The sequence below is a fragment of the Sesamum indicum genome, linkage group LG1, assembly GCF_026168435.1.
Source record: "Sesamum indicum cultivar Baizhima isolate 11 linkage group LG1, ASM2616843v1, whole genome shotgun sequence".
Lineage (NCBI taxonomy): Eukaryota > Viridiplantae > Streptophyta > Magnoliopsida > Lamiales > Pedaliaceae > Sesamum > Sesamum indicum.
The window spans coordinates 15,745,883-15,765,216 of record NC_142657.1 but is presented as its reverse complement, the minus strand read 5'-3'; the positions used below and the strand labels follow the sequence as shown (position 1 = coordinate 15,765,216).

The 19,334-nt window shown below is 31.2% G+C and overlaps 1 protein-coding gene and 1 pseudogene across 3 annotated transcripts; both read left to right on the top strand.

Moving 5' to 3' along the window:
- The first annotated feature begins 3,835 nt into the window (after nt 1–3,835).
- Nucleotides 3,836–6,231, top strand: LOC110012673 (uncharacterized; annotated as a pseudogene). Its single transcript, XR_002287866.2, has 2 exons — nt 3,836–4,981; nt 5,967–6,231. The product of XR_002287866.2 is annotated as an uncharacterized LOC110012673 (transcript).
- Nucleotides 6,232–11,420: 5,189 nt separating this feature from the next.
- LOC105163150 (two-component response regulator ARR14-like) lies at nt 11,421–15,925 on the top strand. 2 transcript variants are annotated; one of them, XM_011081398.2, is made up of 8 exons: nt 11,421–11,487; nt 11,654–11,835; nt 13,481–13,630; nt 13,762–14,220; nt 14,329–14,405; nt 14,749–15,034; nt 15,110–15,219; nt 15,604–15,925. In XM_011081398.2, exons 2-8 carry the CDS (start codon nt 11,658–11,660, stop codon nt 15,709–15,711), a joined length of 1,368 nt encoding a protein of 455 aa, XP_011079700.2. In that variant the 5' UTR covers nt 11,421–11,487; nt 11,654–11,657; the 3' UTR covers nt 15,712–15,925. The 2 variants fall into 2 exon arrangements, with proteins under 2 accessions (XP_011079700.2, XP_088740886.1); XM_088884760.1 differs by having other exon boundaries at nt 14,749–15,219.
- The last annotated feature ends 3,409 nt before the right edge of the window (nt 15,926–19,334 follow it).

Below are 19,334 nucleotides of genomic sequence, written 5' to 3'. Positions count from 1 at the left end.
ATTCACCTGTTCTTTAGTTTCAGCATTTATTTATATTATATATTTTCCATACACAAAGGATAAAGCATCCTGGATCTACGAGGAACTATTTCTATTTTTCTTTTCTTTTTCCAAGATCCACAATATATATATTTTTTTCCAAGATCCGCAATTTTTCTCGCATAAATTAAGTTTTAAATATTAAATATATATATATATATATATATATATATATGTAAACAAAGTAGGCACGTGCCTTCATCACTTCTACCCTATGACGTTAATACTATTACCAAAATCGATATTAAAAGATAAATTATGATTTGACGTGACTAAAACAAATATGATTTTTTATTATAATTAATTATTTTTATTAGAAATAAAAAATTATTGACATATATTATTTAATTATGATTGTGCAATATTTATTAGCTGCTTTTCTATACAATTAAAATCTGTGTTAAATATTTATGTCATTAAGTAAAACTTTAACTGTATCAAAATTTAAGTTTTCGTATCGTTTTTATCTTATCATAATGGATAGTATTGATTTATAATAATTTTTGAGTCGTAGTGATTTATAGTTTAAGAAAAAATAATTTATTTCGTAATATATATATAAAGTTACTCGATGAATTTTCATAAAAGTAGATATAACATGATAATAATGTGTTTATAAGCTAACTTACAGATAAATTATGTTTAAATACAGTGTAAAATACCTTATGATATATAATAACAAGGTATAATTATATTTGCCCTTGATCTATGGTCTATTTACACAAATTATTTCTATTTTTTTAAAAATTGTATATATACATCTAAAAAACATCAACAACATTATATAAATTATTCTGGCTTTTTTTTAATTAATGTTAGCAGCGTTTTTTGTAATTAAGTAAAAAATAAGAATTTTTTTTGTGTAAATAGACCATGGATCAAGAATGTTTAAAAGTACTTATCTTTAGCAAATAACAAAAAACCATGAATATATATGTATTTATCTATACTAATGTAAAAAGAAAAGTCCATCCACACTCACAAACGGCGGTTAATGACACACCTCACCAATTTTTGGAGAAGTCAAAAGTGCCCTTTATGATAAACTAACTGTGCTATTCAACTTTTCAAAATTTACATTAATTGATAAATTATTTTTGTTTCTTTCTTTCTTGTTATTAATGTAATGTGTTGGTTTATACATTTTACTCTTATTTATAATATATTATAAAACGTAAAACAATTATTTATTATATGTATGTAGGAACGACGTGCTACAACAACTAATATAAAAAAAATTCCATTTTCACACACAAATAGCGATTACTTACACCGTGACACTAATTTTTTAAATTACCAAAATTGTCCTAATGTACTTTCAACCATCCCTATTTAAATTCTTTTTTTAATCTATATTTATGCTAGCTATCTATATTAATATGAAAATTTTACTCACAAATGATGGTTTGTAAAACAAAAATACCAAATTTTGTGTATTAATAATATCACTAAATTATTTTATTTTTTTTAAATATGATATATTGATTTATATATTTTATTTATAATTATAATATATTTTAAAATATAAAAAAATATTTATTATATGCTCGTCAAAATAGCGTGCCATAACGACTAAGTGCATATATATATATATATAAGTAAAATGATTTCTTGTGCCGCCCTATTCTTAATTACAGTGTGGATGGGTTGGTGGGTTTATAACATTTACTGCCGACCAAATTATTATTATTTTTTTAGTTGTTATTTATATTAATGTGTGTTTGTGTGTGCATATGAGTTGGAAGATCGATGGTGTCAGTAAGATGCTCATGCGTCAGGTTGTAATCAACATTTCTTTATGTCTCAAATTTAGTTTTTATTTTATTAATTTGGGCCCAAAATTAAATTAATTTACAGAGAGCTTCATGATTAATTACAGTTGTTAAGTATAAATACACTTTTTAAAGAAATTGCACAGACGTCTCTTTTATGGGGCATAATTGCAATTTTACGAAGATCGGAATATAGTTATGTAATTAGATATGACTTTATGGGTGTTGATATAAATAATTGCATGTATGGGTGGCATGTGATGTGAGGCTGATCAAATTATCAATAGCTTTTGTTTGTTTCTCTCACACGTGAAAAAGTTTGTTTCGGACCCTGTGAATTCGGTGCAGTAAAATTTTAGTTACGGCCTACTTAAATGGGTTTATATTCTGATTTGTGTTAATATTTAGGAATAGTTACACTGTTCTTTTATGGAATTTGAGGTAAATATACACAATTTTTTTGTAATTTAAAAAATTATATATAATACTCTTCATATTTGTTTTAGTTCAATAAATAGATTTAGTTGTTAGTCACAGTTCACGAGATTTGTTGATATTAACAAAAAAAAAATTGAATAAAAATTTATATTTATCTCTAATTAATTTACTACGGACTTATTGCAAGACAAATAAATATTTTTTTACGGAGGATTTTAATATAATTATACGAAACTTCATAGGAGGACAATGTATTAATCCTTAATATTTATCTGAACATATAGAGAATTAATTATCTCCTAATGTAAAAATAAAAAAAATATCTTGGACAATTCATTTATATTTGCTATATATATATATATATATATATATAACATCTTTCTCACTTACAAGTAGCGGTTACTTACATCGTGAGAGTAATTTTTTAAATTAACAAAAATGTCCTTATTCATTTTCAACCACCCCTACTCGAATTCTTTTTCTCATCCATCATACTGTCTATCCATACTAATATGAAAATTTCATCATACTAATTTTTTTTTCTCATATTGATATTTTCCTAAATTAGTTTTATTTTATTTATTAATTAAATATGATGTGTTGGTTTATAATCTTATTCTTATTTATAATATATTTTAAAGTGTAAGCAATTATTTATTATACTCACACAGGGATGGCGTGCCACAATAACTGTATATTATGTAAATGAGAGATCAAGGGTGACACCCTATAGACCAATCAAGGAGGTCTGCACGTGTGTAATGTGTGCCAGTTAGAATCCATACAATCAGTTTACAATTATCAAAAGTCAAAGTCTAACGACGTGAAAATTAAACACGTAGGACATGACGTTTAATTGGCTCCACTAAATATCTCGGCAAGATTTCAAATCCATGTGTTGGTGCGACGATGTTCACCTTAACTATTAGATTATGAAGATTGGTGGTATTTACAACTATTTTTATTGATTTTAATTTTTGTATGAGCTAATTCCATTAGGTTTTTATTTAAGTTTTGTGGAAAACAACCCAATATGTCATTTTTGAATTATGAATTATAATTTTATATATTTTTTTGAAATATTTTTATGGACTATTTTTTTTTTCAGAAAATCAATAAGGGTACAAAAGTAATTTCTACCGCATCATATAAGAACAACATAATTATTTTTTATTCAAATGGGTATTTGAAAAATAATTGAAATAATAAAAAATATTGGTAATTATATAATTATTTTTATTAAATTGATCAGACAAAAAAAGGGGTTGTATCTATTTTTAACTATATATATAGATTTCAAGTTTGGAGATAGGTAAAGAAAAATGAGGTATTTTTTATCTAGTAGGTAGATTATAGATTATATTATACCCATGTAAATGGTAAAAATCCACTCAGCAACATAAAAAGCCAAAATTAGATTAACCGTTGAATCCCGCCTTCTCTCTCTTTCCATTCCCGTCTTCGCTGTATCCCATCTCTCTCTTTCTCTCTCTCTCTCCTCCATTTCCTCTCTCTGCTCCTTCTCCATTGCAGAGAATTGGGGGATCACGACGGGGATCCGAACAGGAAGAGAATATTAGGAAAATAGGTAGAATTTCCATATCCGGAAACCCTTGATTACTTTTGCTTGAATGTTGTTCGCCTACATTGTTGACTTAGGTTCGAGAATCCAATGTGATGCCCTAACCTTAATTCTCCGATTGAAGGATCCTTCTGCCTCGAATTCGAAGAAGAATTCAACTTTGGGACCAAATCTTTGGACCCTTTACGTTGATTTCTTCAAAACCAAAAGGAATCCTGGAGGCCGGTCTGTTCAGAAATTCCAAACCCTGGTTTCTTTGAATATCCCCCCCTTTTTCTCCCCCTGTTGAAGGTTTGAATTTTCATCTTGTTTGGTTTTGTTAGAAGAGGAGTTTTGAAATGAATCCAGATGCAGGGTGGGCGTGAAGAAGCTGTCTTTGTTTGAAAAGAAACAATTTTTACTTTGTGGCGTGATTTGTATGGATTCGCCATTATTGACTTTGTTCATTGCTCTCTTCTTTGGTTTCTCTGCTCTCATTGTTGAGTCCCAAGAAGATGTGAATACCCCACCCATGCAACTTTCGCCCCCTCCTTCTCCTCCTTCTCCTCCGCCCCCTCCCCCCCCCACCTCCCCAATCGCCGCCACCGCCACCACCTCCTGATTCACCCCCACCTCCACCAAGTTCTGATTCGTCTCCACCTCCACCACCTCAAGAATCATCGCCTCCGCCGCCACCATTACAATCTCCTCCCCCTCCGCCTCCGCCTCCCCCTCCACCACCTCCTCCTCCTCCTCCCCCTCCCCCTCCCCCTCCAAGGAGACACCTCCGTCCACCACCTTCGGAGCATGGTCATCAAAACCACAGCGATCCACAAAAACACTCGAGTCCTCCATCCAAGAAAGGGACTCTCAACACAGGTAAGAAAGTTGGGTTAATGTTCATCGGAGTAGCAACAATCTTGCAAGTATGCGTGGTGGCATTCCTGTTGATCAGGAGACGGCAACTTTTAAAGGCCGAAAATGACTACTGACAGAATCAGAACACTCAATCTGCAGTTTAAGATTATTTGTTTCTCGGCAGAGCATACTAAACAACTGGCTGGATTCAGATTCTTTACTTGTGGCTTGAGACTGAGGTGAGGCGTCAATGGAACTGGGAATTGAAGGAACTTTTGGTGTCTGCATCTGGGGTTACAGCTCTTGTAAATTGGTAACCTTTTTTTTGTTGATTTCTTATTGGTTTATTCATTTCTTTCATTGATCAGCACAATGTCATTTGTTGAAACTCAGAAAACATCTCTTGTACCCTTTGTTCGTTTTCTCTTTTCACCTTTTCTTTGACATTGTATTCTGTACATTGGCTTTTTCTCTTGCCTAACATGTATTAGTCTTTTTTCTTTTCTGAATAGCAACATGTATTAGTCTATTGATGTTTAATAAAGAAACTCCTTTTGGCAGAAGTTCAAATCCATGATCTCGCAGTTATATCTTCATTTCTTGTTTGATTGAATATCTTGATCTCTGAGTAAGCCATGATATGAACTAAGATCATCAATCATCGGGACAACATGATTTAGAATCTTGAGACTTTTGACAATGTTAGGATCAAGATCTAGCTGTTCGATACATATTAACAATAGTATGACTACATGAGCTGCCAATTGATTTGGACTTGATCTCAACCTGCTGTGATTGAGTAGGACTTTGAATGTGATGTTTATAGACTTAAGACAAAAATAGAATGATTGCTTGAACTAAATCGATAGTGAAAGAAACTGAATCTGGATCTTTATGTATCCCCACTGTACAAAATCAGGGCGATCTTATGATGGAAAACTTTATTTCTAGATCTGGTGCTAAAACAACCTGTTTCTTGCTGGCGATGATTTACTTGTTCCTTTCATGTTTTATGTGTGAGATTGTCTTATAATTCCCAAAACCGATAACAGTAACATTCTCAGTCTCTAATGTTAGCTTTGTGTTCTAGATGACAATCAGTAAGAATTCACATTCATGTCCTATCTTTTAGGCTTTATCATGAGTTCTTTTTTCTTTTTTTTGGTGGTTTTAGGGTTCACCCTGAAATAGTCCATGTTCATGATTTTAGCTTTGTTTCACTGACATTCACCCTAGCTTAGCTGTTAGATGAATTTGTTTAAAAATGCTTACTCATGGGAATCATGTTTGACTTGTAGGTGATAAAAGAGGATATGACTTGTAGATGACACATTTTCTCTTTGTCGAAAATTAAGGGACTGACTTGGATTTAAACGCGACCGCTGGCAACCTATAGCTCAATCTTTGAAGGAGACATATTTTCGCAAAATAGGAGTTTGTTGATGTTATAGTCACAACTTAAAATCACCAGAACTGTATTATTGATTTATGTCTATTATTTTCCAAGATTAACATTTGTTGTGTCTGATGATGATGAAAAAGACCGACTATATTGGTATTAAATGTGCATATGTGTTTTACCTATCTTTAAGTTATCATAATTGTAAGAATGTCGACATCTTGGACAATCGTTCAGACCAGGTTTTGTCGAATCAAACTAATCATAAATGAGTATAATAGTATTTGACTTATGATTGTCACTATTCTTTCATTATTTGTCAATCATACGGTAAGTACATTTTATTTGTTTGTAATTAATCATCTCTAGACTTTGGTCACCAATGTTTATAAAATAGAGCTACATGACTTCCATGAAGTTTGATGATGCATTTGAAATACTGATTTTAAAGAATATACAGTATTCTTAATTCTCCAAGAGAGTATAGAGTTGAAAGTTGTTTTACTGTTCAACTTTGGTTCACCAATGTTTCCTCTTTGAAAGAGGAAAGTAAGTCGAATTTTCGATGGAAACAAGTAAATGATGGACAGCAAATTGTATCACAGATACATTTTCCACATTGTAGCTGCCACCCTGTCTTGTTTCGGACCAAATGTATGGGAATTGTAGTCTCAGCAACCTAATCACAAACATATTTGGTTTCTTTAAGAGCTCATCATCACCCAAGTTTTTCAATTGCCATCAATCCTACAATTCTTGGGAGCTCCCGAAACTTCAAAATTCCTTACTATGAAAAAACGGGCTTTTTCTTACGTGGATCAAGTTTGAAAATACCAATTAGAGAACTGAACCACGTTAAAAGTTAAATTTATATCGTGGTGACATGGATTGATCATCCACATCTAAAATTTTTCGAACTCATAAATCTAACTTGACTTGATCGTCAACATCTGAAACTTTCACGTTTAATGCATGTTAAAAAAAGTTTTTCTCTGAGAATCTTAAAACATAAAAAGTTGTGACCGTTTAAGAACCTCTTAAAAAGTAGATTTTAGTTCGAATTCTAAGCTCAAAATTGAGTTCTTTTCTTTCTGAATGTGGTATGGTATTCTCTTTTGGTTGAACTTGTGTCTTGTTGTCCAATTACCATTTCTCATCATCTATTACATAATAACCCATGATGCAATAATCCCACTACACACATACAATTCCATAATTCCAACAACCATTTAATAATTGAGTTATACAAAATAATTTGATTTAATTACATGCGAAATATTTTATACATTTATGATACGATCAATCACATAATAAAATTGTTTGGTCCTATTATATATGGGGCATTATGGTTAATTAATTTTCCAATTTATGTATGCTGCACTATCACAACTAAATTAAGTAAATAAAAATTAATCAATCATTTATCACACAAGATAAACATATATTGAATTATCATCTCACAAATTATCCCAACATTAGTCATGCAATTATCCATCCTCCCCTAATCCTATCCAAAAAAGTAAATCGCATTCCTTGTGTGGTATTCTACTTTTTCGTAATTGGTTTATAAGTGATTTTTATTAAAAAAAAAAGTTGAAATTGTAGCACAATTAAAATTAGGTATTGTTTGTCAAAAAAGAAAAAAGAAGGATTGGACAGTGTTTGGAACGAAATTACTTCTAAAACAAACTTAATAGATTAAAAACCATTTTGTCTCCATGTGATACAAAGATTCCATTTTTACTTATATTTGCACTTGTTATTTGTAAATAATAATATTTTTTATTAAAAATATAATAAATTTTATTTTGATTAGTATATTTCATATTTATTTTTTTTAAATTATTAATAGAAAAAATTAAATATCCAATTTAATAATATTTTCACTAAGTAATATAATTGTTGATTCAAATTTCATACACAATAATTGACTTGCATGATTAAAAAAACAAGTTTATTACTTAATCATAACCATTTAATTTATATTTTTAAAAATATAAGAGTAATATAATTAGATAATATAGCAAAATATAAAAATTTTAAAATATTAAATATATGAAAGTATAAATTTAATTATTATCTTATTATTTAAAAATTTCAAATATCAAGTTTAAATATATAATTTTAAAATAATTAAAAACTGCAAAATTTTATTAAGATTATTATAACGATGATAAAGTAGTAAAAAACAAAGTTGGATTCATTTTCAAAATACAAAGCAGCGAGAAGCTCCCCCAGAAAGCGCTTCTAACTTTTTGACCTAAAAACACTTTTCTTAACAATTTCAAAAGTAGAAATTAACATTCTAAAAACCTCAAAATTACTTTTTTAAAACCAAAAATTTAAAAATATTTTTTCAAAACTATCGCAAACACTCCCTTCTTTTCAATCTGGGATAATTTGTTGTCTACTTCAAGATTTGCTGGCCCGTTACGATACTCCCAAGCCCGCGATTATGGTGAATTAGTTCGAGTGATGTGGGGTAAACGAATGACTTGCTAGTAGATGTAAAATAATTTTTTTACATAAATATTCGGTATTTGATCCAACAAAGTAAATAACATATTGTAAAATCATATTATTATATATTGCAAATTTTATCATCCATTAATTTATATCATTTTATTTCTATCATGCAAAGTAAATAAAATCGAAATAAATTAAACTTGTGACAAAATGATATTAAAGCACAACTTCTCAACTCGCATAAGGTGGGATTATGTGTTTGCTCGAAGTAGGGCTCTCTAGGGGGCCCCACATAGCAGGAGTCTGGGTGGTTAGGATGTGACGCCTTCTCACATGAATTAAGAACCCCTCATAATAGCTAGTGAAAAAATTATATTTTTAGTCCCGACTGATTTATAATATTAATTTCATACTTTTTAAAATAATTAATATTACAATTTAAAAAATTGATGTAAAATTAGTCCCATCATAAATACACGACGGCATAAATACAATGACACAAAAAATTGCAAAAATATAGAACACGGCAAAACATTGACAGGACTATATATAATGTTATTTTATTTTATATATATTTTCATAAAAATTAAAATATGCAATATGACAAATATCAAAATACATGACACCATGAAGGAAAGATCGAAATCTAACATTTAGATAAAACATAAAATACGCATCGCTTATATCTGAGTTTTTAATAAAAATACATGGAATAAAAAAATAAATATAATTAGTTTATTTTAAAAAGTAAAAAGGTTGAACTCGACTTGTTTACACCTCTAATGCCCGTATCTAATACATGTCGGACACTATATGAGGTGATTTTTTGAAGCATCCATGCATTGTAGATGTAAGTTGCTTGTCGAAGGTAAAAATTGTAAATAAAAACACTCTTTTCATTTTATTTTCAATAGTAACTTGATATCCACTTATTTAAATTAAGATAAATTATATTTTATCGTCTGAATTATGCTAGTTTTATATTTTGTTATTTAATTTTTTTTTGTGTCAACTTATCATACAATTTTATGAAATTTACATTTTGTCATATATGACCATTTTCTATACAGTATTATAGCAAAAAAAAAAAAAAAAAACACTATATGTAGTGACATTTGATATTCAAGGACGATATAGTGATAATTTTCCGGCATGTATACTATATGTGATGAGAAAAATCAATTAAAAAATATTTATATGTAACAAAGTACAAATTTTACAAAATTAAAATAATAAAATTTTTTAAAAAAATAATCATAATTCGAATGACAAATTATAATTACCGTACCAACACCCCTTTAGTTTGTACAGATGGATTTGAGCCGTGACAGGTCATTAAAGCAATGAAAATGTTTATATTTAGCTTGACATAGTTACATGCATCGAAAACCAAATATAATGAAAAAAATTTCTGACAATTTAATATGAAAATTTTATGTTCTGACAATTATTTAGGTAACTTATTGCTTATACAAAATCTCAATAATATTAGTACAGATTCAGACATTCGGTCATAGAGTATTGCTGAAATAGGAAAATTATATTTTATTTCTCAAATTTATAAGAATCATTACAGTAATATTGTAATATGAACCCTATAATTTGCTGATTAGCTTTGAACACACATAATGATAAGTTTGTGGAGATATTGATGTAATTATATAATTACCACTTCAAGAATAGTGTTTAAACGCGTATGAGATTAGTCAAGTTGACCGGTCGATATTATCCAGATGACAGGTATTGAGATAAAAATACAAATACGAGATGTACGATACTTCCTAATATATATAATTCTTGCTACAGAAAATACAGTATTTTAGTAAGAAATGAAAAATCATAATTGGTTAGTGTGAATATGAGGTGTATTACAAGGAAAGTCGAAAAAATAATTATTGGGATTTACATTATATATATTTATAAGAAGAATTTAAAATGATTAATTACGTACATCAAGTTCCCTACGCAAAATTAACTTCCAAAAAAGCAATTATGGAATAATTATGTTGGTAAGCATAATTAATAGGTTTTAAATGACTTGACATTCAATTGCAAAAATTCTTGAATCTAAATTTAATTTACCCTAAAATTCAAGGTTTTTTAAATTTTGTTTTATGTCAAAAATAGGGATTGATTAATTTTTAATTAAATTTTTTATTTTCCTTGGGATGAACACAAGTCATATAATGTTGCAAATACATTGTTGTAATTAAAGTAATTATTATTTTTCTTTACAAATAAAAAAATAAAATCTTTTTGGAACCTCCTATATTATGTGGATTTACATATAATTGGAGTTAATTACCCCAATTTACTTACCACATTAACCTCTATGATTTTCTCATGTGCTAAATTGCCACTTGACTTAAAATTGAGAAGGGAAAAAAAAAATTTACTAAAAAGAATATTTAATTTTAATTTTTATATATATAAAAAGAACTCAAGAAATTATTTTACGTGTCAAAAATATGTTCATCGCCGACTTTTCTATTTCAAAAAACACAATATTTGACTTTTTTTACCCTCTTTTTAAATGAAATTATTTTCAAACTTTTTGCATTAGGAAATTTAATTTGGTGGAATTATACATAATAAAAATTAATTTAAACACCTAAGAAAAATAGTCTACTAAATTTCTTAATCTAAGAAGTCAAAGCTAATCTATGTTGGACATTTTGAAATAAAAAGTTAATATAATTTATTTGGTGAAATATAGGTTCAAAATAAACTTTTTTTAGAAATATTTTTGGATATAAACAAATTTAATTTAATAGTCATTATAAAAATTAAGTAACAACCAATATATAATAAAAAATTACTCCGCGACAACCCCACGCTGCGACGACGTGTATAAATACGGACCTACATCGTTCATTTTAATTCACACTCAATACACTCATTGCAAACTTCCTTACAGTGTATTCGTTTTCTCAATCCGTATACGCTCATTCTCTGTACGTATACGCTTACACTTTCAACCGTTTCAAAACTTTCTTTTCTCGAATATCAATTATTCACATCATCTCTTTAATTTTTCACTCTCCCAATTGTTTAATTTCTTCTTTTTCCATATATCCAACAATTAACTAATATAGTTTGTTACATTTGTTTTGATTATAGAAACATGGTGTGGGAATTTGGAAACAACGTTAACGTTTGGGCAGATGTTAGGAGCTCATCAGCCCCTCCAGTGGCTTCATATCATCATGCAGTGATGCATGAAATTCATGTCTTGCTTGTGGATCATGAATCTGACGGCTTAGTTAACACTGTCAAACTGCTCGAACTGTGTCAGTACAGAGGTATACAAAATTTTAATTTAATTTAAAAACCCCTAAATTTTTTCTTAATTTATTTAATTTTCCTTGTTAATTTTTGTTAAGTAAAGTGCAATTTTTTCAAGAACGAGTTAGATTTTATCTTTTTTTTTTTTGGCCCCTTTAAAGCAAATTTTTGGGTCAATTTAAGTTAAATATTTTGAGTTGATTCCAAGATTTCATGGTCTTTGTTTATTAATGATGCTGTAATTTAAGATTGGTTGATGGAGATTTCTTGAATAAAATTTTGAGTATCAGATCTGTATATATATATTGTTCTTGATGTTTCCATTTGTGATTTCCATAAAAAGCAAAATTGGGAAGAATTTTTTTTTTTAATTAAGATTTGGTTTTTGAATTTATTTGAAACATTTGTTGTTGATGATGATATGTAATAAATTAGTGTGTGCTTATGTGTTTGTTTTACTTTTGTTGTCTTTTTCTCAATAAATATGGGATTCTTTTAATTTCTGTGCCGTTGTAGAAATCATTGGAAGACGACAAGACGCATCTTAATTGTTAATAAATAATATTTCGAAAAATTCTTTTTCTCATAAATGAAAATTATTTATTTTAGAGAATAAGTTATTTAAAGATCCTCATCATCATTACCATTTTATTCTTTCTTCCCAACTTCATATTTTGAATTTTCTTCTCTATCTTAATTTGTGTTAAATATATTTTTGCACCCCGAAATTATGAATTTAAAATATAGCAAATTAGCCCCTAATAATATGAATAAATATTTTTTTGATGAAAAATATCCTTATTATTTACTTCTCTAAAATGTATCTTTTCCAATCATTCGCCTAAAATAAAATTTTTATTTAAAATAAATACTATCCAAAATTTATAATTTTTATAATGAGTATAAAATTTATGTAACCTCTATAAATTTACAAGTCGTATATTTTCTATACAACTATTCAGAAGTTCACATCATTTTTTGCTTGTGTTATTATATATATTGATTTTTTTTAAAAATAAATTATGAATACAATTTTAAAAGTATCACATCGAACATATGTATGTATGTATACATTGTAAAATATGTAAATCTATAATATTCTATAACTTTTTTGAGTAATGATATGATATATTTTAATTATGTGTACTGTATGTAATTGAATAAAAACTTATATAACTTATTTAACATACTTTCTTTATTAAATTATATGCATTATGTATTTATCATACTTACAAGTAGTTTTTAACATAAATAATTAATATATATATATATATATTATAAAAGTGTATATGTATATATTTATGCACATTGCACTGCATGTGCACCAATTAAGTTGGTCATGCACATGACACGTGTACTGTGCACTTTTCTATCTATTTTATTAAATTCTTGCACATTTTTGTTCTTAATGTGCAAAATTTTTAAAACTACATAGACAAAATTATATGATCAGAATTTGTGCACACTTGTATATATTTATAAGATTGAAATAATTATAATTTTCTCTAAAAAACCTAACATATATATATATATATATTCATTTTCCCTTTGTTGTTGTTTAATATTTTTGTAAACATTCTATTCTAATATTTCCTACTAATTTATCAACAATTTATTATGAATATATTCATCTAACAAGTTAATTTTGTTTGTTGAAACTAGTAACTTTTGTCGAACTTGCTTCCGCTGCAATATCAATGCTGCTAAGCGGAAAGACGAGATTCGATGTTGTAATGGCAAACATCAACTCTCCTGATCTGCACGGCTTCAAATTACTCCAACATGCTGTCAGCTTGGGCTTACCAGTTGTTTGTAAGCAATCAATTAATTATTTCTCTTTTGAATATATATGAATGTGTGTATATATATACCTATCTCTAAAAAGATAATTATTATTATACAATTAATTTATTATTGTGAAAAATATATATGTGTGCAAATAGTGATGTCGGCTGATGACAACACATTCATGGCCATGAGGGCTCTGGAAAATGGTGCATTTCTCTATATCAAGAAACCGGCAACAATGGAGATGTTGAGGTGCCTATGGCAACATGTGCTAAGGGAGAAGACAAGGATGATAAGAGAGAGGGACATATTGGTGGGTGCCAATCACGGCCAGGGATCGCGAGGTCTTGATGTTAAGGGAGTGGCAATCAATCACAGGACGGTAGAAAACCCTAATGACATCATTGAAGGAATGGTTGGGATGCGGAACAAAGGCAAGTCCAAGAAGAAGTATCGAGGAATAAGAATTGGTGTGGACGAGGATGAAGAATATGAGTCCGAGAATCATATGATGATGGGCGGGGACAATAATGTCAAGAGAAAAATGTGCACAGAGTGGACTCTGGAACTCCATGAAAAATTTATGGATGCTGTTGAAGAATTGGGCGAGGGAAGTAGGTTCTTCGTTCCTTCTTGCAATTATCCCTTCTTAATTTATGTGCATTTTTGTTCTTGAACTTGTTGTAGTTACATCCATGATTTGCTTGAACATATACGTGCAGGATGTTTCCCCAAAGAGATCTTAGAGATAATGAATGTGCCGGGTTTGACAAGAATGCAAGTTGCGAGCCATCTTCAGGTATGTTTCCTCGTAATTTAATTACTTAGTGTTTTACTTATTATTATGCAAATGGATCGAATATATACAAATATGCACTAGAAAAAAAAAATTACTACTTGCTATAATATTAATGACTATGGTTGAAAAATGATAGTAAATAATTATTATTCACCACTCTTGCAAAAACCACGGTTAACAATCGTTGCATAGTTGTAGTCTATGACTATTTGTTAAAATATTTATTATTATTTATGATAATTAATTCTAATTAAATATTATATTTCCTGTAGTGATGAAATACAAAATTGCAATAGAAAATTCAAATTTTTTTATTTTTTTTAATTCTTTTTCATTTTAATAGAAATGCCGTAACGACAACTGGCGATCTCCTGAGGAGCGGAAGGCATTCCAAGCCGCTCATAACGGGTCTTCGAGTTCCGTAGGGCCTCAACCCAAGCCGAGAAGATTCGGGTCGAAGCCCCAATTGGGTAGGACCGTTCCAAATCAGGTCCAGCAAGAGACTCGGGGAGCACAGCCAAGCCCCGAAACCCTTTCAGAAGCTGGAATGTCACAGGGTGTGGGCGTTGTACCAGTCATGGCTAACAATACCAATCAGCAGCAGTATGGAACACCTGTGCCCGACCCAAGTAATGCCCAACCCGGATCAAACTCTTCATCCAACACTAAGGTCGACCAATCTGACGAGTTCTTTAACTTTCCAGATGTGGATTCCCTGATCCAGAACTATCCGGGTATGCAGCAAGGATCCGGGATGAACAACCCGAACCCTGACCCAGAAACATATCATACTAACCCGGTTTACCAAGAGCAGGTATCCTCTAAGTCATATTGCTTATATATGTGATATCGAAATTAACGAAAAAATCTACGTGCAAATCACGTGACCATTTTTTCTTTATTTTCAAGAGACAATGAATACTGACTTGCACATAATTTTTTCTATCATTTTCTTAACAAAATTGACAGCATGATCGAAAATAAGACTTTTTACAAGTCATTAAACTATTTTTAAAATTTCATAAACAATAAAACAGGTAAAAACGTATCGTAATAGTTATTGCTCATGTAATGATATATTATTATAATCAATTATCACACACATATATGATATATAATATACATATATATTCAATATATGTTATTATTTAAAATAATAGTGATGAATATTGAATTAATGAATGATTAAATTATGCAGAAGTGTGGTGGTGGGGCAAGTGCGGATAGGAAGAGGAGCAACTGGAGTTCGGAGACGTCAAACTTTGAGAGTGATGATTCAGAGAGCAGAGGCCATCATGATGAGTAGTTGTTTAGGACTGGATATCCCAAAAACTTCAATAAATTATATGTATGCAGAGCAGTGCACCCTGCATATATACCCCCAATTTCAATAATTGCACAACTATTTGCTACTTTTGGTATTGGTTGAAACTTTGATGACGTGGTATTTTCTTTTTTTATTATTATTATTATCTTTAATTATGGAAGTGTTTTTCAGGACTTTGTTGTCTTTTTCTTAAATGGGAAGCATTTTTTTTTTATACAATTGTGTGCTTAATTTAATTATATTGCTGATATTTATTTTTTTTGTAAGCCTCTTTTGCACATTATTTTCTATGGTTCTCTTGCACACATTGCTTGCCAGTTATGTTTATATTTAATCCATTAGGATTATTGGTATAAATTATAATTACTATTTTAAAAGGTGTATTTATAACTGTAAAGAACAAAATGTATTCATATAATTAGTTTTAATATTAGTAATTGCACGAGAGGAGTTTGAACAGCTTATAAGTAGTGTTTGCAGTTAAATAATTATTAAGTTAAACTTATATTTAAAAAAAATTGTAAATTCATATATTCTGTTGTATATTTTTGGAGTTTAAAAATATTAGACATCACTTAAAAATGAGTTATTATAGACTTTGGATAAAATAGATCATAAAACTCATAAGAATCTAAAAATTCTAATTTTGTAATTAATATAAGTAATATTAAAAGAATTTGATAAGATTTTAAAATATAGTTAAAAAATCTTTATTTATTTATTTTTAAATACGTTTATAAGCTCATAATATTTTATTATTTAATTTTGAAGGCTTATTTCTAGAAAAAAGAAACACTTATGCAATACATGAATTGATGGGTACGTAAAAAATGAATAGAAAAACATTGATCAGTGGGCCCTATTATAGCCCACAAGCAGATTGCATGGACGGGCCCAGTAAGAAGGTGATATGGTTAAAAGCCCATAAGGCCCAAGAGCGCCTGCAGAAATAAGCGAAAGTTAACCCAACCAAACACGCCCAATATTGGCTCCCAATTACCAAATTCTCCTCACTCACAGTCGTCGATCTTCTTCTCGGGATCAACTTAAGAACTCCTCTCGCGTTCTAACAGTCTCTCGCGGGAGGGCTTACAGTTCATCTCAGGTCTCTCTCTCTCTCTCTCTCTATATATATATATATATATATATATGTGTGTGTGTGTGTGTGTGTGTGTGCGTGTGTGTTTGGATGTATTTGTATGTGCGTGTGTATATATTGACTGTGATGAGAAAGTTTTCCATCTTTTTTCTTAAATCTTAATTGAGCTTTGTCTTCTTCTTCTTTTTTTTCTCTAATTGAGGTAATGATCATGGCTGACTGGGTTGGATTCATTTGGTCGCGTTAATTATTGTTAATTTCTCTGGCAGGCGTTGTTTAATTTCTGTGAAATCTAATTAGGGTATTGATTTTCTTTTAATAGTCAGCATTGGGGATTCATTGGACGAGATTTGGGTTGTAATTGAATTATGGGTTTAAGTGCGCAATTCAAAGATGCTTGAATTCTATGTAAAATTTGCATTCAAAACCTAAATTTGGTAAAAGGCCGAAGGAGAAAAGGTGGAGTTGAATTTGCTGAGCTGAACTGAAAGTAACATTCAGTATTCTCGACCTTGGATTTTTCATTCGTTCTTCCCCTTTTTCTGGTTTTATATCGCATTCCTGGACATAATACATTGATAAGAATTCTCTCTTAAAAGGTGGCTTAGTTTCCTTACTGATTTTGGTGAAAATGTTCAGGGGAAACTAACATATGAATTCATGTTCAGATTTCTTGCAATCTGGAACGTGATCAGTGAGAGATGGCAGAAGGGGGAGATGATAATCCAAGGGATGCAAAGATCGTAAAGGAATTATTAAAATCAATGAATGTCGATGATTATGAACCACGAGTCATTCACCAGTTTTTAGAACATGCTGCAAAATCTTCAATTGATTCTGACGATGTGAAGCTTGCAATACCGTCTAAAGTCAATTTTAGTTTCTCACAGCCTCTACACGGCTATAACTCCTCGGACTTGGAGTTGCACTTAGATGACCTGAGTGGCGATCAGGGGGCCGAGCCGGAGAGACGCGATCCCGACAGCGGGGACAGATCTAAAAAACGGAAACGGGCTTCGCACAAGCACGGGCACGGGGGTGAGGCAAAGGAGAAAGAGCCAGTGGAACCCTCTGGCTCTTCAAGATCTAAGCCCCAGCATTCGAAGTCGTTGAGCAGGATGGCTAAGGAAGCCGCAGAGCAGACCAGCCAGGCCGAGGAACGAGAAAGGCTCTTGAGGTTAGCGCAGCTCGCTTCATGCTGGGAAGAGAGCAGGGAGGCCTTGCGAGGTGGTCAGTCTCAGGGAGATCAAGCGTCTCCGAGGTGGGATAACTCTTCCAGCTCTACGCTCTTTTCTGAAGCGGGGGATGAATCCTTCGATCTCTATGACTCTTTCACCTCCTTTCGCGACCAAAGCTCCTTAGTAGTGAACAACCCCGTTCGGGTCGAGGAATATGGGGTCCATGCTCAACTGCAGGTATTCTCTTATTTGTTGATCGTTGTTCTAGCGTTTGGTTTCTAATCGATTTCATTCGATATCGCAGGCATTAACCTTCTTTCGAAGCTTATCCATGAAATGCACTAACTATCGAAGAAGTTCCATATTATCCGATAGGAAGGTGCAGGATCTTCAGACCCAGCTGGCAGAGCGGGATAGAATGGACCGAGCTCACATGGAGGAGATGCAGACTTTAATCGAGAAGGTCCAGGGTCTGGAGAGCGAGCTTACAGCTGCTAAAAAGGATAAGGAGATCGCCCTATCTAAGGGCCGGAAGGAGGGATTCGATGTCGGCAGGGAGGTCGGCCTGGTAGAAGGCCACAAGCAGGGGCTGGAGGAAGGCCAAGCTGGTCGCATCACTTTAGAAGAACATCATCAAATCCTGGCCAGCTCTCGAATGTCCACAGTCCGCGATTTCTTGAAGACGGACACTTTCGTGACCGCTGTAGAGATTAAAGCTGCTGACTCTTTCGCCAAGGGTTACAATACATGTGAGGCTCAGATTAAAAAACTTGGCGGCTTCCAAGAGTCATTCGACCGCGGTCAGTTGGACATTACGCTTGATGGAGATCTTCAACCTTATCCTGCTGAGCCCGACCTCAAGGATGATGAGTTCGCTGCTTTGAGGGAAGAACTGGAAGCTGAGGCTGATGCTTGATGTGATCTAGTTCCAAACTTTTTGTAATAGAATCTTGATTTTGTTTGAACAATTCTTTCCGTTGATACACTGGCTAATGGTTTGCTTGGATTGTAATTTTTTGATATTGGATTCTAAACATTGAAGGGTATGAATTTTTGATATTGCCCTGTAAATGATGCTTCATCAATGGAAAAACAAATCTTTTGGCAGCTCGTACTTTCGCTCTCTTCTATCTCAGTTTATTGAACACTTCCCTTTTAATTGTAGAATGTATCTTTTTCAGATCGCATAATAGTGGTCTTTTTCAGACGCCAGCTCTCAACTTTTTCAGATCGCGTATAGTTGGGTGCCTCTTTTTCAGTTGGCACGAAGAGTGCATCTTTTTTCAAATCGCACAAGTTGAACGCGTCTTTTTCAGTTCGCGTGT

Bases quoted from the DNA above. Each gene is read 5' to 3' on its own strand.
- LOC105163150 (XM_088884760.1), top strand. From the start codon at position 11,658: ATGGTGTGGGAATTTGGAAACAACGTTAACGTTTGGGCAGATGTTAGG. The intron at 11,836-13,480 runs GTATACAAAATT...TGTTGAAACTAG, and splicing joins CGAACTGTGTCAGTACAGAG to TAACTTTTGTCGAACTTGCT. The intron at 14,406-14,748 runs GTATGTTTCCTC...TCATTTTAATAG, and splicing joins AAGTTGCGAGCCATCTTCAG to AAATGCCGTAACGACAACTG.